Below are 23,318 nucleotides of genomic sequence, written 5' to 3' on the forward strand. Positions count from 1 at the left end.
CAAGAAAAACCTCTTCAAAGAAGTCTATAAAAATTCCTAGATTAATGACTCACTAGAAAAAAAAATATCCTTAGCAAGCATATGACTCTAAAAAGTGAGTAAATGTTCCAGTATTAAGTTAATGCCACTTATTTTCTCGATTAAGAATACCACAGCCAAATTACGCAAAATGCAGATCTGGTATAGGCTTCTCTGTTGGTTTAAACATACCCAAAAACAATTTAAAAGTTAACTACATACTGGCAGGTATTATGCTGGACCAGGTATTGTCTGTTCTCCTGCAGCCATTATAAAAGCACAGAGCTCATCATAAACTCTGTATTATGTGTTCTAACTAATTCCACAGGAATACAGTCACGAGCCAGTACATACTAAAAAAATTAAATGCGTACTGCCAACCTAGGAGTGCAAACATCTGGCATTAATGATGAAAAATCCCTGATCTGAATCTTCCTTCAGTCTCCCCGATATTCAAAAAGGGGCTTGAAATTCCACCTCTCCCTTCTCAAGCATAAGCACGCTATCCATCAGCTACCCCTCCCTAGAGGATACACCAGATGAAACCTACCAGGCTCAAGAGACCTTCTCCATTCTTCTACCCAAAAAGGCAGGAGGACTGATCTCCCACCAAGCTTGCTTGACTATACTAAGGATCCAGTAACAATAAGAAACATTGCTAGATCTGTCAAATTAAAGGCCACATTCATCAAACTTGGAAATCAAGAAACAGGAAAGTAATGACGTTGCCATATGCAAAAAACACTAACTATAGAATATGCAAACTTCGACCCAGAGAATGAAAAATATTTTAGTCCGAGTTAGGAAAAAAAAAAAAATTAAGAAGAAACTACTCCAGTCTTGACAGTGAGAGACAGCAGTAAATCCAAAGGCTGTACTTCTGCCAAATCAGCAGCCGTAGCACCATTCCCTCCAGTCAGCAACAGATACATGACAGAAGAGCGGATGAGCCTGGGTACAACTGCCAAAGACTTTCCCTGCAGAAAAGGCATCATCTGATTTAAGTTAATATACTTGCCACTGCCAAAAAAAAGCAACAAAACCAAATCCCGCAGAGCAGCAGTACTGAACTGCCATTTTAGTAACGGACAAGCAACATCTAAGACATGTTTAGGTTATTCTGCTCAAACTAAATCCATATTTATTTACTATTCACAGAAAGGTATAACCCAATATCATCACCAAGGGGGGGGGGGGGGGGGAAAAAGTTACTTTAACAATATAAATCTATGACAGCAATAGATCACCATCTATAGGTAGAAACGTGAACACTGATATTTGCATGTTTCCATGCTACACCTATGCCTAAACCACAAGATAGGAACATTTATCTAAATAAAAAATATGGAGGTCAACTCTGTACATCGTTTTACCCTATGTGAACTCTTCTGCTTCCTAAACTTTGGTCCAATAAGACCAGAGTCCTATCTGTCTTCCAAAAATCAAGTGTCACAAGTCTGGCCTTTCCCTTCTATAAAATACTCACATCTGCCCTTCCTTTCTCTCTCCAGTTAGAACAATTATTAATTAATTATACCTTCTTAATTCCTACGTAATGCCAGTCTCACCTACAGACAAACTCCCCTGTCTCCGTTCCTCTCATTTCCTTCTGCCATTCCCTACGTTTGGAATAACTGTCATTTTCTGGGACATTGAGTTTCTTCTTTCTCTGCTCTCAAAAGTGGTTCTTAAAATATTCTTTCCTACTTCTTTTTCCTCTTTAGTAATTATTTCATACCTCCTGAAACAAAAGCCATGCTTTTATTAGATTCTAAAGCACAGGTCTCTAATTTTTGCTATCCCATGGGTAACAATGTTAAACATATAACACTTTTTGGATTATAAAGCTGGTTTGGTCAGCCTCAAAGTTTTTACCTTCTGCCTCTGGATGGGCAACACTAGAGGGTCTCTCAAGCGAGGTGCCACCTATAAGCATAAGGTGAAAATCACAGCTCCAAAAAACCACTATCCTTCCACGCTGCCTACTGTGAAGATTCAGATAAATAGCACCGGTACAAACGACCCACTCCTTGCCAAAGGGAAGCTGACAGAACTCAGTCACAGATGCACGACCCTTAATGTAACTCATTGTTTTAAGAGAGATGTCAGCATGCAGCTGAGCAGCATCCTTTCCTTCCTCAAAAATGCAAACGCTAAATTAAGAATTTCATTTGTTGAAGCGATACCCGTTCTATAAGCCCGCTGCTTCCTCACTCCTTGTCAGAAGACGTATTTATTTCTCAAATTTCCTCATTCATCCACCCTCCATTCCCAGCCGCCTCAGAGAGAGACACGAGGGTGAGCAGTTGCAGACGGACTTGCGCCGGGGCCTCCCCGCTACCCCAGCCGGGCCGCCCTCACCCGCCAGCGGGCACCGCGCCTCCCCTCAGCTCGGTCCCGCCCCGCTCCGGGCCACCCCCTCCCCTCAGCCCCCCACCGCCGCCCGCACCCCGGGGAAGCGACGGAGGGGAGGCGTGGTACACCCGCCCCGAGCGCTAACACCGGTTCCCCGGGGCACGACAGCGGGAGCAAGGCGGCCCGCCGAGCCCCGAGGGAGCGGCCAGGACCACCTACTTCTTCGCCGCCGCCGCCGCCCCTCCCGCCCCGGCCCTTCCCTTCCCGCCGCTCTGGCGCGAGCCCGCGCCTCCTTACTGGACACAACCGGCGCGCACGCGCTTCCGCGTTGGAAGCGGCTTCCGGCCTCCGCCGGCCGGTGCGCGCGCGCATGCGTAGGCGCTGTCTGCGCCTGCGCAGCTCCGCCCGCGGCGGGCGGGGAGCCGGGAGCCGCCGTGCCGGGGGGACGGGGGCTGGGGGCGGGGGGGAGGCGCGGGCCGCGGGCCCCGGGCCGCCTCGGGGGCGGCAGCAGGCAGGTGTCGGGGAATTTGGGCGCGACAGCGCGACAAGCGGCTTTGCCTCAGGAGGCCCGGCGGCGCGGCTTGCTGCTCAGCCGCTGTGGGAACGGCGCAGGGGCCTGGTCCGCGCTGGCCAGCCGGCCCCGGACGCAGTTTTGCCCCGGCTGGTGCTGTCAGGAGTGGGCGCGCCTTCGGTTTTTTACCCTGCTCACATGCATCCCTTCATGGCGCTGGCAGTGCTCACGTCTCTATTGCAGCAGATAAGGGAAGTGGGAGAATGTAATAGCGGGTGTTATTGGTGAAAAGCATAGTCTTCACACACGGGAAGGCTGGCTTTTTATTCAGGCAACAAATCTAAGTGTGTGTTTGTTTGTTTTTGCAGAAGGAAGGGAGCAGCTGGAAGACTTGTTCTTCAACCGTGCCGGAGAGCTGGGAAGCAGCTCCTCAGCCTTTGGGAGGCGATGTCTAGGAACCAACGTGGAGAAGGAAGATGTTGAGCACCATAGGCCTCTCTGTTACAACCTTTCAGTTTTACCCTCTTTGATTCTCTTTAAGGTCTTGACAAAGTACATAGCATAACATAAATGATTCTAGGTCGTCTTTATACAACTCTTACCAATATTTAAAAGTACGGACTCTGTTTTTCTTTAGATTGCTGTATTTTTCTTCTGGGTGTGTGTCTTAACTGAGGTTGGGATATGAAATTTAGTAGGAAACTGATTATTTTTAAAACTAACACCACGTACTGGGGTTTTCATGGCCAGACCTTCCAGATGAACTGCCAGCGGTGCTCTCTTTGGACTGGAATCCCAGGACTGGAAGTTGTAAAGGTTTGAAACCCAACTGCTACAAAATGGAGGCATGGTCAAGAAGTATCTGATCACTGGGAGTAGAAACGTTAAAGTAACCAGAGACAATAGGAAAACAAAATTCTTCATTGATTTTTTTTTTTCCACATGTGCATGTTCTTTTCAAAATACATAAACATTAGGCAACGTGGTATTGCATACCACCAGAGATGGCTTTTCTTCCTTGAAGTTCTTCCAGTGCAATGTCATATAGAATACTAGTTCCCACTGTGCCAGCCATTTGTCAGTTGAGTGCCAATTACTCGGACATCCTGGTCCCTCTTACGCCTGCCGTAATTTCAGCATTCTCAGCAACTGTCACTTGTGAGTGTTACCTCAGGCAGGATGGTATGAAGAGACTGGAAGTTTGTGGTCTTATACAGGTAAACGTAAAAATCACACTAGTCTGCTGACCTGTCAAGGTGTATGGAGCCATGGTCCTATTGAAAATGGCAGATTTCGATCATCAAATTTTATATATTTTACCTAAATCTGTTATACTCTATCACTCATATTGCTGCTCAATAAAATGCTTCCATTTTAGGATATTAATAAGATGCTAAGGGATGTCTGGAGATGGGACATGTGTAAAATAAGCGTAGTCCTAAAAATCTGTCAACTGCAAAGTAAATTAGAAGACAGGAAGAGTTGCGCCTCCTGAACCGCACCACGGTCTTGGCTTTGGCGTGGCATGTGACACTGAAAATACGTGAGGCAAAGTGAGTTCCCAGCCCAAGCCTGGAGGAGAATCCCCACGGCACGTCCCTGTTTTAATTTCTCTTCTCCCACTCCCTGCCTCCTTTCCTTCTCCTCTTCCCTCCAGGATTTTCCATGCCCGGAATTCCCTAAAACCCACTCCCAAACCACGAGGCCGGGGAACACGGCAGAGCAGTACTACACCACCCCCAAGTCCGGGAGCGTTGCCTATGGGCTACCGGGCTCCTACTGCAAAAAAAAAAAAGAGTTTTTAGGTTTTACCTTGCGGGTTATTGACAACTTGGTCCTGGAGCCGGTATGGGCGAGCAGGAGTGCCCGGCTGCACATTCAAGTGCATTATTTCAATTAGCTGAGCGCTCTTTGTTGCAAGGTGAAATCATTCACTCCCCGGGAAAGCTTTTTTATTGAATGCTTTCTAAATACTTGCATTGGTCACGTCGCCTGGAATTGAGTCTCTGTCACTAGTATTTCTGCGGTGACTTTGACCAGATCAATGACTGGAAAAGGCATTAAGGACACATTGATACCGCGGGGCAGTAGACGAGGGGGGCTTGGTTTTGGTGCTCAGTAGTAAAGAGAAACCGATAATGAGGAGATAAACGGCTTTCCTTAACCCTTGGCGTTCTCGGGAGGCTTCGGCAGGTCTGCTGGCTCTTCTCCTCCACCCCGGCTCGTAGCGGTGATGTAGAGCCGGGCGGTGGTAAGGCAAATACCTCCCGGGTATTCCATAAATCTGGAGTGAATTGCGGCCGGAATAATGGGAAAGCCTTTCCCAGGGCAGGCGGGAGGAAGGGAGCCCTGGCAGGGGCTGCGGCTGTGAAAAGTTGCTTTCCAACTCATCCAGGGTTTCGCCCCTGAGCCGAGCCGTGACGCGGCGGGGAAGCAGCCCCCGGAGAGGCCTTCGGTCGTAGCTCCAGCACCCGGCCCCCGCCGGGCCCCGGCGCGGCCGCGGCAGCGGCAGCGGCAGCGGCAGCGCCCGTCGTTGGGCGGGCAGCCCCGGCGGGCGGGGGAGCGGCGCCGCAGCCGCGACGCCTCCGCGGCTTCGTTTCCCGAGCGAGAGAAATCAACGTGTTTGAAACCCCTACCATAACCCGCAGGAAGACTGATCCCCCCCCTTCCCCTCCCCTGAAATACTAGCACTTAGCAAAGTCCTTAGAAAGGCTTGAGGTTTGGGGTTGTTTTCTCCAGTTCCCGCGGTTCTGGGAGCAGCCCTCGGCGCGGGGGGGTGGGCGCTGGGGGGCCGCGGGGCTCCCCTCGCCCGCCCGGGGCCGCTCCTGCCGCCGCGCCCGGAGGATGCTCCCAGCCCTCGGTAAAACAGGACGAGACGCTTCATCCCTGAAGGGAGAGGCGAGGCTGAGCGGTCTTCGCCTGTCCCGGCTTTTCCCATTTTGGTGAAGCTGAAGGAAAGAGGGATTTTATTGAACCTGGAGTTCAAGGACGCTCCCTCTCACGTTTTGCCGTCTTAATAAAGTTGTGAAGTGCCTACTTCCTCAGCTTGCTTACCAAATCCCGAATTAATAAAGTTTACTTAGTTATTTAAATAGATTAAATGTCACATTTTAAATAGAAGGGGAAGGTTCTACCTTACTGACCTATTTTTCATTTCTGATTTAGAAAAAGGCAAGATTAGCATGGATATTGCATTTTCAAGGACCTCGCCACTATTAAATAGACTGTTAAGTGCATTTTATGGCTGAAGAGTCTGTTCCCAGTTCAGTCTGGAAGACGTGCTAAGTTGATCTCTACCTGCTACATTGAACATTCACTGACTAAAATACTTTCTGTGGATGTAATACCTAAGCTCTGTATCTTTTAAGTACATAACGTTTAATGTTTTAGGACTAGTAAAACGTAATTCAATAAAAGTCCTTGGAACATAAGTGTTGGCTCTCTGGAAAACAGGATCGCGAGTGTTTGGCCAGTTGCACGAATTCCCGGCTCGGGAAGAGGTGAGATCAAGGGACGGGAGGCTGCGGGGATGGCGGAGCGGCTGCGGGGCCGGCTCGGATGCGCACGGCTCCGGACGGCCTCTCCCGCGGAGACTTAAGCTCCGCGGAGGTTTAAGCGGGCGCGTATCAAACGCAGCCCCGGGGGACGCGCTGAAGGACGGCGCCGCGCCCGAGCCCAGCCTTGCCCGCAGCCGCGGACCCGCGGGGCCGGGCGGCGTGACTCCGGCGCGGTGCTCGCTGCGCCGCCGCAGCCGCTGCCTTTTCAAAGCGCCTGGAAGCACACCCCCAAAATGGCAAAGCTGGTTTTCCGCCTTCCCGGACCAGGCTGAGCTCCCAGGAGCAGGCGAGGACGGGCCCCGAAGCACGCCTCAGACACGAGGGAGCTTCTGCAAAACTGCCCGAGGAGCTCCAGGAGGCAAAATTCCACTGAGCTCCCCTGTCCCCCGGGAACGGCCCCGCTGCCCCGGACCCGCAGGGGGCGAGGAAAAACCCCCACTCCCCTCAAGCAAGTCTTTGTTGTATTTTTCCCGGAGTGGGAGCCCCCCGAGGGCCCCGCGAAGGACGAGGGATGACCTTTCCCAAACCGAAACCCGCGCCCTTCTTTCTTTGTTTTTGGCCCAGGACACTGGGCCCCGGCCGGCGGGCGGGGCCCGGGGCGAGCCGCATCCCCAGCGCCGGGCGGGAGCGCTCGGAGCCCCGCCGCGCCCCCCGCTCGGAGCGGCCCGGCCGCGGGGAGCCCGGTCCGGGCAGCGCTGGGGATCTGCGGGATGGTGCGCGGCTACCCGGGCAAAATCCCCCCGGTACCGCCGGCGTGGAGCCCAGCCAGGGAAGCGGGGAGCCTCAGTTAGACACCCTCGGGGCGAGAGCCGTCCTCAAACGCTGCCCGCGTCCCCAAGGCTCCTGGTGTCACCAGTGGGTGCTTTCCTCCCGCCACCTCTCCCCGGGACAAGACCGTGTCGGAGCACCGGGAGGGAAAGGTCTCTGATGGGCATCTCCCCCGCGACGCTCCCGGCGGTGCCCCCTCGGCGGACACCGGCAAACCCGGCCTCAGCGCTGCCCTCCCGCAGCTCCGGAGCGGGGGCTCCCATCGCTCCCCCGCGGGGGGCGAGCGGCCGGGCCCGGCTCCACGCCGCCTCGCCCCCGGGGGACGCGGCCACCGGCTCCGCTGCCGCCTGCGGGTCTCGGCCGTGCCGGCCGTACCGGCCGCGGTGCTGCCAGCCGGGGGGCTGGGGGGCACAGCCCGGACGCTGGGGCTCCTTCCTGAGAAACAACGTCCACGCGCTATAAATATACATTTTTAAATAACTGCAAAAGATCTTTTCCTGCCTTTTCAAATGCTCGCCGCAATCTTTCAACACCCATTAGCCTGCAACTTTCAGCCCCGCTCTGTGCCCGGGGAGAGAGCAATTATGCTATAAATAGGCGGCGCGGAGAGCGGTTAGCGCGGAGGCGGCGAGAGGGGAGCGCAACTCCCGCGGCCGCGCAGCGCCCGGCCCCGCCGGCTGCGAAAGCGGGAGGGTTCCCCGGGAGACCCGCGTCAGCCGAGGAAACGGCCCTGATGAGCCCGTCTTGTCCCTTTTTCAAGCAACGTGGTGGTTTAGAGGATTAGGGCCAGATCCTGTCTCCAGCCGATTGTCCGTTCTCCGGCACCTTACCGGGGCAGAGAGAGCGGCGGGTCCGCAATTGTAATAAATAATGGGGGGCCCGGGGGGGCCCGGAGGGGGGGGGGGGGATAGCTCTGGGTAAACTCTCCGGGCGGCGAGGATGGTCATTTTCCCGGTGCTTAGGATCTAGTTACTTTCAATGTACCCCAGGGACCGACACGACACATCTTATACTAATAGGCATCTGTCACCGACCGTGTCAAGTTTTGCCACATGCGTCGGACAAGTTTGTGGAAGGAAAAAGACAAGAAAGAACAAGAAAAAGACTTTCTGTCGCCTGGCTGAAGCGAGTGGCTGCGGAAACTTCGCGGGGAGATGGTGTCCCCGGCTGTCCCCGGCCCGCCACCGCTCCCCGCCGCTCCGGGCCCGGCTCGGCGCGGCCGTGGAGGGCTGCGCCGCTCTCCGCTGGGCAGCACCACGCGGTGAAAGCTGCTCGCCGGCCCGGCTGCAAACCCTCCCCCTGTTTGGGGGCCGACTTCTTGCGCCCCCGGGGCCCCCGAGCCCCGCGGACCCGCCCGGACGCCCCGTCGCGCCGCCCGCTGCAAGGGCGCGACCGGCCCGGCCCCGGGCACCGGGACGGCTCCCGGCCCGCCGGGGGGCTCCCGGCCCGGGGCTGCGGGGGTGCTGCCGGCCCGGGGCTGCTGCCGGGCCCGGGCTGCGGGGGTGCTGCCGGCCCCGGGGGGGCGCGCCCGTTCCCCGCGGGCGCGGCGGGAGCTGCCGCGCCCCCTGCAGGCCCCGCTGCGCCACTGCAGCCCCGCCGCCGCCACCGGGAGCCCTCACCTGCCCGCCGGGCCCCGCCGCCGCTCCCGGCCCGGCCCCGCGGCGGCGGGGAGGCAGCGGCTCCCGCGGGGAGGCGGCCGCCGGACGGGGGGCTCGCAGCCGCCGCCGTCCTTCCCGAGCCCCGCGCCCTGCCGGTGCTGCCCGGCCCCGGGAGCCGCCGCCGCCGCCGCCGCCCCTTCCCCGGGAAAGGCTTCTCCGGCGCCGCAGGGTCCCGCCGGCCGCTCTCCTCGGCGATCGGGGGGAAATCGGGGGAGAGAAAGAGAGGACGGAGGTAACCGGGGGAGAAGCGTTTCCCGGGGCCGCGCCGGAGGGAGGCGGCGGGGAGGAAAGTTGCCGGTTCCGCCGCCGCCGGCGCGCAGATGCCGAGCCCGAGGTATTGCTGCTATGTGGGGAAATATGAGCGAGTAATTTTATAAGTAACAAAGGCTGGGGAATGGAATGAGCCCCTGTTATCCGGTGTCCTCTGGAAGCCCTGGATCAGCAGCTTCTTGAGCCTAAAAGTGAATTCAAGAAGAGGCTCCTTTCTCTTTTCCCAGGGGTATCCGCTAAATATAGAAATAACCTCCGCGCGTGTTGCACAAATCACCTACCATTTGCTGTTTGTGTAAAACCGATTAGCCAGACACAACTGTGAAACAACTTGTTACTTTTATAGCCGCCACGCACAAACAAATTTAGACCCGTTGGGTTTCGCCGGGGCGAGGAGCCGCGGCGGGTGCCCATGTAGGGCCTGCCTGACACCGAATCCCCGCTCGCTTCAGGTGCCCGCTCTCCCTTTTCGTGTCAGATGATTAGCGAGTCCTTATTTATAAAGTTCAACCTATCTCATCACCGGGCTGCTTGTTTTATTTTAGTCTATGTATGCGGAGGTATAAATATTTACTTAGGAAGAAATAATGTTTACTGCTTACCAGGAAAGCAAGGACTTTTTTTTTTTTTTTTTTTTTCTTTTTAAATCCGCCGTTCCCAGCGGGTGTTGGAGGTGAAAGAAGCGCCTCGTCCAGCTCCTCCCGCAGCGAAACTCGGCGCCCGCTGCCTCCCGCCTGCGTTTTACGCCGCCGCTTTTCCTAACAAAGACAGCGAATTATTTGGGCGGAAAAGCAAAATCCACGAAGGTTTCCAAAGGCGATGAAAAATTCAACGTTTTGCGAGGGAGAGAATAAAGTAGCAAACACTGTCAGTGCACAGGAGAGACCGAGTGCCCGAGATCTGGCCAGACTAAAACCCCCGCAGCGGTGCTTTAAATATTGTAATGCGCTACAGATTTTTTAAATTTGTTTTTACCCTCTTGGCGATCTCTTTATTTTAGCCCTGAAAATGCACATAAATGTACATTTTTTTCTCAGCTTCCCTTAAAAGTTATTAGGAATTAGCTGGGAAAGGCCGTTCCCTTTCCGTGGGAACGCAGAGCCGCTTCTTTAACACCGATCGCTTTCTGATCTAAACGAAAGATCCGCGCTCTCACACCGCACGGGCACGTCTTTAATTTTTCTCCCCCTCGCAAAATAAATAGTAAACGCCGCTTAGATCGCCCCAGCGTGTTTTGTTTAAAACCATTCCCTTATAACTAGCCACGAAAGCCAACCCGAAGCGTACCTACTCCGGCCGGGAAGGGGCAGGATCCCGCCGCGCCGGGATGCAGAGCCGAAGTCTGGCTGAGAAAAATTAATATATTTAGGGAAAAATTACGGCACGGTTGAGGGAGTCTCGGCTCTGCCGGGGAAGGTTTAATTTTGGATGAATCGGTGTGACGCCGGCCCCGCCGCGGCGGCCGGTCCGGCGAGGAGCGGGGCCGGTCGCTGTCGCTGTCGCTGCGCGGCCGCGGCCGGCGCATCCCGGAGCGGCGGAGGGGGCCGGGGGGGCCGTGGGAAACCCTTCCCCGCCGCACCGAGACCGGCGAAGCCCAGACCTCGGCGGGAAGGAGAGGGCCGGCGCTCCGCGGCCGCGGGCGCTCCGCTCGCCCGCCCGGTTTTCCAGCCTCCGCGGCCCCCGCAGCTCGTCCTTCGGGTGGGTGCTCAAAGATAACGCCTCTCACACAAAGACGGGCAGAGCATTTTAAAAATTTATTTACAAAGTTGTGTACAACACGAAGGGATAACATTTAGAATACATATATTCATTCATATATAAACAGACTTCTATAATAGAATGACAGCGTTTTCCTCCTTTGTTTTTTTTTTCTCCAAAATTCTTTTTTTTTTGATCGTTCGTTTAATATTTAAAATTTCCCCCGCTTATTTTTTTATACATTTTTTTTTTCTCGTTTGTTCGTTTATGTCGGATAAAACCGCTCGGAGCGCCGGAACCTTCAAAAAAAGTGAAAGTTCGCAGCTCCTAATCGCGACCGTCATTTCGCCTCTTTAGAAAAATAAAAACCCCGAAAGCAACGTCAGTGATTTTTGATACAAATATGTACAAGCGGCGGTGGCGGGGGGCCGACGCCCGCTGCTCGGAGCCCGCAGCCCGGGCCGGGCGGCCGCGCAGCCCCGAGGGGGCGGCCGGCGGCGGCGGCGGGGCTGCGGGGACTCCCCGGGGCTGCTGCCCGGGGCTACCGCCCGGGGCTACTGCGCCGGCCACTTGGCCTGCACGGCGGCGGCGGGGGCTGCGGGCTGCAGGAACTGCCCCGCGATGATGTTGGTAGGCACGCTGAGGATGGGGGCGATGGCGGCGGTGGTCCTGGCCAGCGCCAGCGGCTGGTGGGCCATCAGGGCCGACTGCACGGTGACGGGCGGCCGCAGGAAAGTCTGGGCGCTGGCGGCCGAGCTGGCGGCCGGGACGCCGATGATGTTCTCGATGCTGAAGGAGGGGCGGCTGCTGGGCTCCGACTTGACGATGGAGCCGGCGGCGCCCAGGCTGTTGAGCTGCAGCTGGAGGCTGGGGCTGAGCTGGGAGTTGAAGGCTTTGCGGCTGAGCTCGCTGGACGGCAGCAGCGGCACGGCCGGCGGCAGCATGGGCCCCACGGGGGGGATGTAGGGGTACTGCAGCGCGGCGGCGGCGGCGGCGGGGTGGGTGTAGGCGCCGGGGTGCAGCCCGTAAGGGCGGCCGTAGGGGCCGGCGAGGCCGTAGGCGCCGAAGCCCTGCATCATCAGCGCCGTCTGGTCCCGCAGGTGCTCCTGCTGGTGCCGCTTGAAGCGCTTCCTGCGGCGGAGGAAGCTGCCGTTGTCGAACATGTCCTCGGACTGCGGGTCCAGCGTCCAGTAGTTGCCCTTGCCCGGGTTGCCGGGCTCCCGGGGGATCTTGACGAAGCAGTCGTTGAGGGAGAGGTTGTGGCGGATGCTGTTCTGCCAGGCGGGGAACTTCTCCCGGTAGTAGGGGAAGCGGTTGCTGATGAACTCGCAGATGCCGCTGAGCGTCAGCTTCTTCTGCGGGCTCTGCAGGATGGCCATGGTGATCAGGGCGATGTACGAGTAGGGCGGCTTCACCAGGCTGCTCTTGGGCTTGCTCTGCCCCGCCGCCGCCCCGCCGCCGCCGCCGCTCGCCCCCTCCTCGCCGCCCCCCTTGCCGCCCTCGGCCGCGCCGCCGGGGGCCGCCTCGGCCGGGCTGCCGCTGCCGCTGCTGCCGCTCTCCGCGCCCGCGCCCGCCTCCGCGGGCAGCGCCAGCTCCGCCGCCTCGTCCAGCGGCAGGCGCGGCAGGGCGGCGGGGCTGCCGGCCTCGCCGTCGCTGTCCTTGCCCAGCCCGTCGTCGCCCTCGCCCACCACGTCGATATCCACATCCTCGGCCGCCGGGACGGCGGGGCCGGACATGTCGCTGGCGCTGCCGCCGCCCGACAGGGTCATCCCCGCTCGGCGGACGGGGCGCGGCGGCGGGGCCTCCCGCCCGCACCCGGCGGCGCGGCGGGCTCCCCCCGCGCCCCCCTCCCGCCGCTCCTCCGACCGGCCCCTGGGGCTAGACCCGAGCGGCCCGGCTGCCCCCCGCGGCGCCGTCCCCGCGGGGCATGGGGCGGCCGCGCCCGCTCCTCTCCCGTCCGCGGCGTCCCGCGGCGCGGGGCTGCCCTGGCCGCCCGGTCACCTCCGGCTGCGCGCCCCGCTCCCGCCGCCGGGCATCGGGGATCAGGCGGCGACGCTGGCTCCCGCCCGCCGCGATGGGCGCCCGCGGGCGCCGGGCATGGGGCCGCCGCCGCCGCGGCTCCGCGGGCACCCGCCGCTCCACCGCTCCGCTCCGCGGCCGCGGCCCCGCCGCGCACCGCTCCGCCGCCCTTGGCTTTTTTTTTTTTTTTTTTCCTCCTCTTTCCTCCTCTTTCCTGTTTGGTTTTTTTTTTTCTCCCCCTTGGCGGAGGGAGGGGACGGAGCTCCCGGCGGCCGGGCGGGGCGGGGGCAGGAGGCCGGGGCGTCGCGGGGCCTCGCTCGCCACTTTGGAAGCGCGGCGGTCCGGACTGCCTGATAGATTACTTTCCCGTTAAAGATATACTCGGAGGCGGCGCCACGTGACCGCGTGACGTCAGGCGCCCCGCTGTGAAGTCATGCAAAACTCGAGTTGTTTCTTGGACTGTCAACAAAGAGCAGCGGCGGCTCCGCTCGGCCCGCCCGCCCCGTCGGGCCGCCTGCCCCGCCGGGCCCCCGCCGCCCGCAGCCCGCTGGGACCCGCCGCCACCGGGACCCGCCGGCCCCGGCAGCCGCCCCCCGCCGCCCAGCGCGGAAAAGTTGCCGCCCCGGGGCTCGCCGCCGCCTCTCTCGGTGCGGCGGGCCCGGAGGCCGCCGCGGTGCGCTCGGCAGCGGCCGCCCCGGCCGAGCGCTGGCTCAGCGGATGCGTCGCCGTAATAGCGCTTAAAACCACCAAGTTTGGGCTCTGAAATCACTTTTCCGTGGTTTTCTTTCTTTTTTTTTTTTTTTTTTTTCAACAGCCGCACCAGCTGGGAACGGAAGATCAGAGAATGGCTATTGATTAATCTATTAGGTTAGTTGCAGAGAGAAATAAAAAAGACGTAAATAACAAAGGGAAACTATAAATAAAGAAGCTTTTAGCCGCTTCCTTTTTTCCCCCCTTCTTTTTTCTTTTTTTCTTTTTTTCTTTTTTTTTTTTTTTCCAGAGGTGTTAACGACTTAATCATTGCGGGCGTTAGCATATGAAAAAGTAGGAAATGAGGGAGTGTGTGTGAATGTGAGGACGGTATTGACGCGGCCCCAGGTAAGCCCCGGCCCGGGGAGAGGCGCCCGGCGGGGCGGGAGGGGGCCCGGCCGCCCACCCCTGCCCCGTTGCGCCCAGGAGAAGGAACCCCCGCCCGGGACCTTGGCCGCGGGTGGCTCACGGGGCTTTGCTTTTTAATTCGTACCGCCGATCCCCTTCTTGTTGTCCTTCTCGCACGTGTTGTCGGATTTCGGTAAATACAATTACGTTAGGAAAACGGCCCAGGAGCCAACAATTTCCCACGAGCGGTTCTGGTTTAGGAAAGGCAAATAGCCCCCCTCTACGCTAAAGCCCATCGGCGCCTGGGAAATGTCGGTGCCCCGGCCTTCCCGGGAGCCTCTGCCCGGCCCCGACGGGCCGCTCCGGCCGCGGAGCCTTCGGGCGGGACGGGCCCGGCCCCCGCGGGGGGTCGTGTCCCCCCCACCCCCGCCCCGCTCCGTTTTTACGCGTTTCCCGGCGGATCTCCGCGGACCGCGCCCCTGGCCTCCGCACCCGCGCAGCGCCCGCCCGCATTCGCACTCACATACCTGCCTGCGCGCTCACGCGCGCGCCCGCCCGCCCGCGCTCGCGCTGCCTCCGCGCCGCAAAGGATCTCCCGCGGAAAAGGGAGGGGGAAAGGCCAACTCCGCAGCCCCCTGTTTCATTTGTTGCGCTTTTCTTCGACACAATAAAAGTCAAATTAATTGATTCATACCATTAATTACGGTGCTTAGCGTGAAAAGAAACGTTTCCCCTCGATTAGGGCTCTATTGTGCTAATCCCGTGTTCAATCACGGCTGGCGGCTGAGCGGCCCGGCCCGGTGGGGCGGCCCCGCTCCGCGCCCCTCCGCGCCCCTCCGCGGGCCGGCGGCGCTGCTGCGGCTCCCGGGGCTTCAGGTAGTGAAGTTTAGGCAAGTATTTAGGAGGCCACCCGGCTGGAAACTATTTAGGAGCCCACCCGGGCGGAGTGGGAAGGGAGAAAAGCTTTCCTAAAAATCAGGAAACTTTCCCCGAAATATGCCGGGAGCCCCCGAACCCATCGAAGTTCAAGGGCTGAACGCGAGCAGGAGCAGGGGCTGCTCCCTGCAAAGCAATAAAATAATTAAAGCAGCCTATGCGGAGGTGGAAACCCACAATAACGACACGGCCAGAAATAGAAAGTGGGCGCCCATATAGACAGATAGATTTAGCAACAGGAGAAAAACAAACTGTATCGTCCGGATCGATACGGAGTCAAATAGAGACACGGCAAGCACCGGGGAAAGGGAGGATGGAATAAGTTATGATAGAGAGGGAGAAATTAATTACAACTCAATTTGATTCTAATATGGCAAAGCAAGACCCTGGCTGCGAAGCGAGTTAAAAATAAATCCGGAGGCTGAGCGGGGTGGGGGGGGACGCTGAGGAGGAAAGGCAGGGCTGGGGCAATTTCTGCTTCTGTAATCGTTTTAAAGGAAGGAGAAACCAAAGGTGTCCCCTTTCATCTCCTTAAGCCTATTACTTTCACTAATGAGTTATATAAATCGTTGACCTGACCTGGATTAAACCAGCATTGTGGTTCGTTATAAACGTGCGGGGGTAAAGGGGCTCGCGGGAGAGGGGCTGCGGGTGAGAAATCCCTGTAAAATAAACACATCCAAGGGACACACACACACACGAACACACACACACACACACACACACCCCCACCCACACACCCGGCCGTGGCCGCGGCGGGGCCGGGGCGGGATGGGCAGACCGCCGGCCCCGGGCCTAGACACCCCCGGCCGGGCTTTTCGCTGAAGATTCAGCTTTTCAAATATAGCTGCTTTTTTTTTTTTTTCTTTTTTTTTTTTTATTTTTTTGTTAAGGCCTCTATTTTTTCACGTGTTTGGTTTCTTTTTTTCCTTTCTTTCTTTCTTTTTCTTTTCTTTCTTTTTTTTTTTTTTTTTTAAATTGTAATAAATCGCCTGTAAAACCGGCAGACCTCAGTGTAAAACGAAATTGGTCATGTTTCCAAAACGGTTTCGGATTTATTTGTATTGGAAATGTATAAACATCCATTCTGTAAAAGGCAACACGTTTAATTAACGATGAGAGAGCAGTTAGGGGCAGAAAGCTAGTAAAATTGTGTGATAAATTTATGGCATTGTTAGCGTGCTTTTAATTATGGCTATTATGTTAATTATTTCACATTAGCATGGAGTTATCAGCAGCATGTCAGATTTAATCAAAACGAGCCTTTCTCTCGAAAATTGTGCTTTTCATTCGCCGCGAGGAGAACGGGGGGTCCCGAGCCGAAGCCGCTCCCCCCCCCCCCCCTATTTATTTAAAAATAAATAAATGAAGGCTTTTAAAAAGAGGACTTCCCATTGAAAAGAGTGGCTGGACGTGATCCGGGCTGGTGCAGGCGGCAGATCCCTTTAGGCTACCGCGAGCAGCGCAGGGAGGCAGAGGAGAGAAGAGACGCTCTTGTTTTTTAGGAATTCACCATTTTCACCCCCTCCGGAGAAGGCACTTTATCATTTTGGATCATTCTGTCAAACAATATGATGTTGCTCATTTTTATCTGTCCCGTTTTACAAAGCCCCCGTTCACACTGCCGGCCAGGACAACACGCCTGAGTACAAAAGAATAAAAGAGACAAGCCGGGAGAATATAGGATCGCTGCACGGATCAAAAAGGAGAAAAGAGGAGGAGGTGTGTGAGTGTGAGTGCGGGTGTGCGCGGAGGGGGCTCGCAGCGGGCCGGGGCCGGCTCCCTGCCCGCCGCTGCCCCGCAGGAGCGCGGCGGCGGCTCCCGCACACGCTCCGCAGCCCCCGGGGCCGCCCCCCGCTCCCCCGCCGGGCCGGTGATGCCGGGGAGGCGACCCGCCGGCTCCCGAAACGCTTTCGGCGCTTCCGTGCAAAAATAAAAAATAAAATAAAATAGAAATAAATTTTTTAAAATGCCGGTTCGGGAGCAGCGGCGCAGGCGGCGAAGTTTTGCGGGGGTCCGTCCGCGACGAGGTGCGGAGCGGCCCCGGCCCCGCGGGCAGCCCCGCTCCCCGCCACCGCGCCCGCGGAGGGCCGCGGCGGACGCCCCGCCAGCCGCCGCGCAGCCCTCGTAAATCACGGCTGCCCTCCCGGCGCCGCACCCCGGCCTGCGCCGCCTCCCGCGGCTCGGCCGCTCCGCGCAGCCCCGCGCAGCCCCGCGGAGCCCGCCCGGCTCTGCCCGCGCCCTGGCGAGCCCCCTCCTCCGGCCGGCCCCGCTCCCCCTTCCCCACGGGAGCGGGGGGCTGCGACCACGGCAGCTGCTGGCTTATTTTTAGAGCATTTCCATTCCTCCGGTTAATTTTAGATCGATTCATTATTTAGCCCCAGTTCGCCTTTAGGGAAACCCAAGCTGGGGGCGGCCGGCGCTCCGCGGCCGCGGGACTTTTCCTCGTGCGGGGTGCGCGGCCGCGCAGGGGAAGGCAACTTCGGGACCCCCCCGGGGCTGCCGCAGGGGCGAGGGGCCGGCCGCGCCCCGCGAAACCTGCGCCCTCCCCGGCGGGGCACCGTGCAGGGGCGGAGCGGGCCGGGCCGCGGCACCCCGCGCTGCTTCCGCGCTGTTTCCGCGCTTTAGGCGCTGCGTTTCCCGCTGAGCCCTGTGCGGGGATCCGGCGGCCGCGCTGAGCCGCGCAGGTCGGGTTTCACCGAGGCGCAGATTTTCCACGTTCTGCGACCTTTTCCCCTCGGGGACACAACCCCAAACCTCCCCCCGCCCCTCTCAACCGGGCGGAGGCGCCGGGGCTGCCCCGCCTTCCCGGCCCCGCTCCGCGGAGGACGGCGGGCGGGCGCGGGGAGTCCTACAGCGCTCACACCCCCCCCCGAGGGATATGGTTTGTATATGCATCTATATATGTGCACGCATATGCTCCCCCCGGGCAGCCGCTCGCCGTCGGGGCCGGGGGAGCGGCGCAGCCCCGCAGCGTGTCCATCCTCCCACCGCCCCCACGGGCGGACACGGGTTTCACCCCGAGCTTCTCTCTGCTCCCTCCTCGCTGTTGCTCAGCCAAACGCGGTGTTTATGTGAAAACACGAATCGCCTTGGAATTCGGTGTTCATTTTCCGTTGGGTGCGTATTTGCGCTGGCTGTTTGCCTCCTCTCTGCCTTCCCGTCCCCTGGGAGCTGAGCTGTGCAGGGGATGGATGCTGGTGGAGGGGACCCAGCGGTGCTGGCTCTACTCGGCTCGCAGGGGGACATTCCTGTGTTGGACACAGGCAGGAACATCCCGGGGACCTGGCAAAAGCAGGCAGCGGTGCTCGGGTGTCCCCATAATGCAGTCTCTTGGGACTCATAAAATAAACCCAAAATCGTCAGAAGAGCGGAGCCCAGTACAGCTTAGAGATTCAGGCACTTTAAAAAAGAGGGAGAGAGCAAAATTAATGAAATAAGTTAAAACACAGAATTATTATTGGGCAAATTGGGCTGTGCGAGCAGAGTAACCGTGCTGCCTTTTGTGCAAGATGGCTGCGAAGTTGGTTAAGATCTGATTAAAAAAAAAACAACACCAAAACCAGTTGGCAGTTGTTCAATAAAAAATCTGTTTATTCTTCAGATTTTCGTTTTGCAAATCCCCACTCTAAACAAATGGATAAGTGACCCAGTTTGTGGCTGCAAGCACCCTGTGCCCACTCCGCAGTCCTGCACAGCCCCGGTCATCCAGCAGTGGCGGTTCCTGGAAGGGCCTGCTCACGTCCCTGTCCATCTCCAACAAAATAGCTAAAGCTCATCCTCTAAACACCCTGTCAAATCCCTGTCCCTGGAGGAGGTTCCTGTGAGGCATAATAAATACACAGGTAACAAAAAAGCAGAGGCAAGTATCAAAAAATCCTTTAAATTTGCTTTATTTGACTTTCTCGAGGGAAGGGATGGGTGGGAAGGGGTGACCCTGGCTCAGCTCCTGGGGTGGTGCAGGAGGAGGCACATGGCAGCCCCCGGCCCGGCTCTGCTTGCAGCAGCAATGCCGAGGTGCGACGTCCTCACCCAAGCTTGCGCTTGGGGAATGGCTGGTCAGTGAAGGGATGTGCTCGGGCCATTGGTGCTCCTTCAAAATCCAGGGATTTCTCCATGCATGGAGGGAGGGGGGAGGCTGAATGGGCTGGGGAAGGAAGATACATTTTACATGAAGATGCCTTTATTTGCCTGAGGAATGGGAGTAAATCAACATGACATAATATTTTTCCCTTCATCTATGCATGGCCCAAAGGGATGGTGCAAACGGTGCACATTTGGTAGCAAACATGAGGACGTACCTCAAAAAAGAGGGGACGCAACCCAAAAAGAAGGGACACAACTCAAAATGAGAGTCCGCAGAGAGGCAGTGGTGGAAGCTCATTTCAAACCGCTGCCTATGTGTGTTTTTATACTGACTTTGCAGGTAGGCAGAAGGTGTGAGGAAGGCACAGTAGTTTTTTTTCTCAGTTATTCCCCTTGCCAGTGAGATGCAAATGGCTAAGAAAGTTAAGAGGATTTCCAGGGATGTGAGGAAATCCCTTTGCCGAAAGCAGCATCGCTGGGAGCCCTCCATGGGCTGGTCCAGTCCTCTTCCCAGCATGAAGCTAACGCGTGCTTAACTCAGAGACACTCCCGTGAGATTTTGCACATTGTGAGAGCGCCCAAGGAACACCATGAGCTGATTCAGGATTTATTTTTATTAACTAGCACAGCCAGAACGTCGGTGGGAGCCAGCTCCCCCTCCACGTGCTCTCATACTTCCCAGGGCTTCATTTGTTTGTTTTTTCCAGGATAGTTTTGTAAGCCGTTCTGCTGGCTCGTGTATAACACCCTTGATTCCCTTTATTAAGCACAGAAAGACAAGCAGTGAATTATCACTGTTGTTAATAAAATTACTCTGCTAATATTTTTCCCCAACACATTGAATATTATTGATACATAACGGATGAAACCCCTCCTGATGCAGGCGGCCGGCACAGGGCCTATGCATCACCGCAGCTCCACGTACACCATCCAAATGGTGCCTTGGTGGGGCGTAAGTGGTGCATAGGCCTTTTATGGGCCTTCTGCAGAACAGTGAATTTTACCCAAAATGCAGGTTAAAACCCATGCTAGGTATTAATGTAATCAGGTCCATAATCTCTCTATCAAAAACTCCCCAAGCACTTCTTCACCTGTTAAACCAGGTAGCTCCTTATCTGGAGAGTGCTGTAACGCATTTTAGGGGACTCTTCATTTTTTTTTTTCTGTAAAGAAAACATGCATTGCTAAGTCTCTGCAAGTCCTGGCTTAGTGGCAGAGGAAGGGGAGTCACTGAAGGGCTGTCCTGACTTGCCACATGTCTGCACCAGCCCAACATTTTCCTCCTCCACCTTCTAAATACAGAATTGAGTTATCACAATTTTTCTGTGAGAAGTGGATGTCCTCCACAAACTTCTTGGAAAGAGAACTGGCAGCTTCAGAAAGAAAAAAGTCTGCTTTTTTTTTCCTCCAAAATCCATTTTTTGGGCCAAAATAGTTTTTTTTTCCTTATTTTGGGGGGGCAACATGGACCATTTCCAGCAGAGCTGCTTCCTGCTGTTCCCCACAAAGCTTTGTCAGTTTGACCATTGGGGTACTTCGGTGAATTCAGTATAGATCCTTTACCTTATTAGAGGAATCTTTATTAAACATTTTATCAAAGTATTTTAATGCCTTCCAAGGCATGTTGTAAAACCCTGCTGATTTCAGAAGCTTCTTTGAGGGATCACAGGTAGCACAGAGCCTGGATGAATGTTTCCAGCACTTGTGTGATGAAAGCACATGTTGGCAACTTAGCTCATGCCTGGGACGGGACGGATAAAACCAGGGAGGGTTTTAATTTTGACAAAAACATTACAGGGCAGTATTTCCAGTTGAAAAGGGAGGATGTGAAGAATCAGTGTTTATTCCTTAAACCACATCAACATTATTTTTTTGTTGGATTTCCTGCTTTTGCCCAGGTAAAAAAGGTTTCCAAGAGAAATTGCAGCTAAAGAGGTGATGAAACAGCATATTGAGCTCATCAGGCAGTATTTACAGTCTGTAAATAAAGCTTATTTAGGGGCTCTTGTTAAAATATTACATGATAGAGGAGTAAAACAGGCACGTTTAAATGGATTCTAAGCAACTGGGCAGAGAGAAAATATGTCTGTGGGACCATGAAACATTTATCTGTCCAGAAGGAGAGGGAAAAAAAAGCCAGGAATGATCTATCGTAAGGGAGGAAATCTGCACCTCAGCATTTGCCAAAATGTCTTAATTGCTTTGTAAACTCATCTAAATAAATAAAACGTGGGGGGCTGTCGGAGCTCTCTGCTACGGACGAGCATGGTCTGTGCGGCAGGAGGATTGCTTGGGGATGAGAGACCTAATCCTGCCCAGGGCTGGGCTTGCACTGTCTCAGGGCTGCTGCAGGGTTTATCGCAGCCGTGGCCTCCCGCTGCCAGTGTGGGAGGACAGGAAAGGTTTCACAGCTCTGGGCTTGGAGGGTGTCATGGAGGTGTGCAGGGGCTGCCGTCCCACCGGCTGGGCAGCTAATGCAGGGAGCGATCCCCTGCACCAGCCCTTGGCCATGGACGGGAGCTGCTCCAGCAGCTTTCGGCTCCACTAGAAGCTCTCACAGCCATCGTGGCTCCTCTTTACTCATTTTTTTTACTGCTGATTGTAAGTTTTACTGGTGAAAATGGCTCTGTGCAATACTTGTAGATCATTTACTTTGAGGACTCACACAGCAGAGGTCTAAGAGGGCTCCTTCTGTTTCCTCGGGTTTATTCAAAACTTTCCAATTTGTGGGGTTTTTCCCTACTTCCCTTGCGAAAATACTCCACTGCCTATGAGACACTTCTCCTTGTAGTTGGTCTACATAGGCCATATATTAATTTTACCTCATTACTGCTTGTTACACCTCTTAGCACCAATGCAGAGTTAACGTTCATTCATAATAAGAAGACATTTGTGCTGACATAAAGCTTTCAAGCCAGTGATCTCAAAACACGGAACGAAAATGAATGAATTTAACTTGTGCAACTCATTTAACTACAGAAAAGCATTATTCTTCCCCAGTGCTGCAAGGGGGGATACTGGGGTTCACACGGAGCAACCCCAGTTAGTGCCCAACACTCAGGTCTGTCCTCATGGGATTGCACCCTCACCCTTCTGCAGGTTCTGCCAAGTCATCTTTGTCCCCTGCTTTTACTCTCTGCCCTGCTCCAAATAAGTGGGTAGATAGATAGCTTTCCTCCTCAGAATCCAAAAGAGATTGTTTCTCAGGGCATGAGGACATGGTACATTTCACCCTAAGAGCATGGGGCCCCTAGAGTGCCAGTAACTGTGCTGTAGCAATGAAAAAGGACTTTCTGGATTCACTTCCAATAAGCTCTTATTTAGTCCTTCGTGGCTCTGGGTTTGGAGGTTAATGGCTGATACTGGAGCGCAGGCTCTGCGCTCTCCAGCCTTTCGCTGAACTGCCCAGGAATAGGATATGGCTTCAGTTTTTCCAAGGTGAGTATAGTCATTAGGTCCCTATGCCCATTGAGACCTGCTTCTGTGTGTGTGTATCCGTAGCCTGGGAATGCAAATTTTAACTAATTGGACTTTTCTTGCGATGGGGTTAGGACTCACAGGACATCAGGTCAGATCCTGATGCTGTTTCAGGATGGGGTAAAGCTTGCACGGGGTTGACAGATGAGGAGGTGGCTCCTCTCTTATGCGTTTGGTTTGTTTCTGCAGTATAACTCACTTCTGTCTACACCTACAGCCAGGAGTTACAGGTCTGGCTTTGTTAGATCTGTCACGGTCTTCCTCCAAGCAAAGGGATGAACTTCCTGAATATTTTTTCAGCCCTATAGCCTGTGTTTCCAGAATTACTCATCATAGCATTTAAACCATGTAAATTAATGGGACTTAAATATGTGCTTCAAGTTAACTGTATTCTAAAGCTGAACTAGAGTTTCATTTTCCAGATAAGTCTTGTTAAAATTTGTAAGGTAAATTTTCATCTTCATATATATGAAATATGATAGTTCTTCCTTCCTTGCTTTCTCCTGATAGATTTTACCATTTTATTTTCATTTCTTAGTGAACCTCAACCTGGAGCAATGGTCATTCCTGCACTGAAGCCACAACGAACGCAGCTCCTGAGTAACTTCAGTGGCAGCTGGAAGGGTCCTGCAGGGCTAGTTTGTGTTAATACGTGCTGCTGACAGAGAGACGATGACCGGAGGAGGGACACGGCTGAGGCTTTGTCACAGTATCCTGCCGGTTTGGCTTCTATTAACCACTAACTAATGGCCCAGTCCTGCATCCCTTATATGGACAAAAAAAGGACATTTTCTCAGAAAGCTCGTGTGGTTGCTTCTGTTATAGTAATTATTTGCATGAGTCCTCGAGTTGGTAAGGATTTTTTGG

The 23,318-nt window shown here is 55.5% G+C and overlaps 1 protein-coding gene across 1 annotated transcript; it reads right to left on the reverse strand.

Moving 5' to 3' along the window:
- Positions 1 to 10,926: 10,926 nt before the first annotated feature.
- FOXD3 (forkhead box D3) lies at positions 10,927 to 13,208 on the reverse strand. The gene has a single exon (XM_082311836.1). It carries the CDS (start codon positions 12,602 to 12,604, stop codon positions 11,390 to 11,392), a length of 1,215 nt encoding a protein of 404 aa, XP_082167962.1. The 5' UTR covers positions 12,605 to 13,208; the 3' UTR covers positions 10,927 to 11,389.
- Between the last annotated feature and the right edge of the window lie 10,110 nt (positions 13,209 to 23,318).

This window comes from Platalea leucorodia (genome assembly GCF_965183815.1).
Source record: "Platalea leucorodia genome assembly, chromosome: 5".
In the NCBI taxonomy this organism is placed as follows: Eukaryota; Metazoa; Chordata; class Aves; order Pelecaniformes; family Threskiornithidae; genus Platalea; species Platalea leucorodia.

Excerpts from the sequence above, each read along its gene's own strand:
- FOXD3 (XM_082311836.1), bottom strand. The coding sequence starts at position 12,604 with ATGACCCTGTCGGGCGGCGGCAGCGCCAGCGACATGTCCGGCCCCGCC.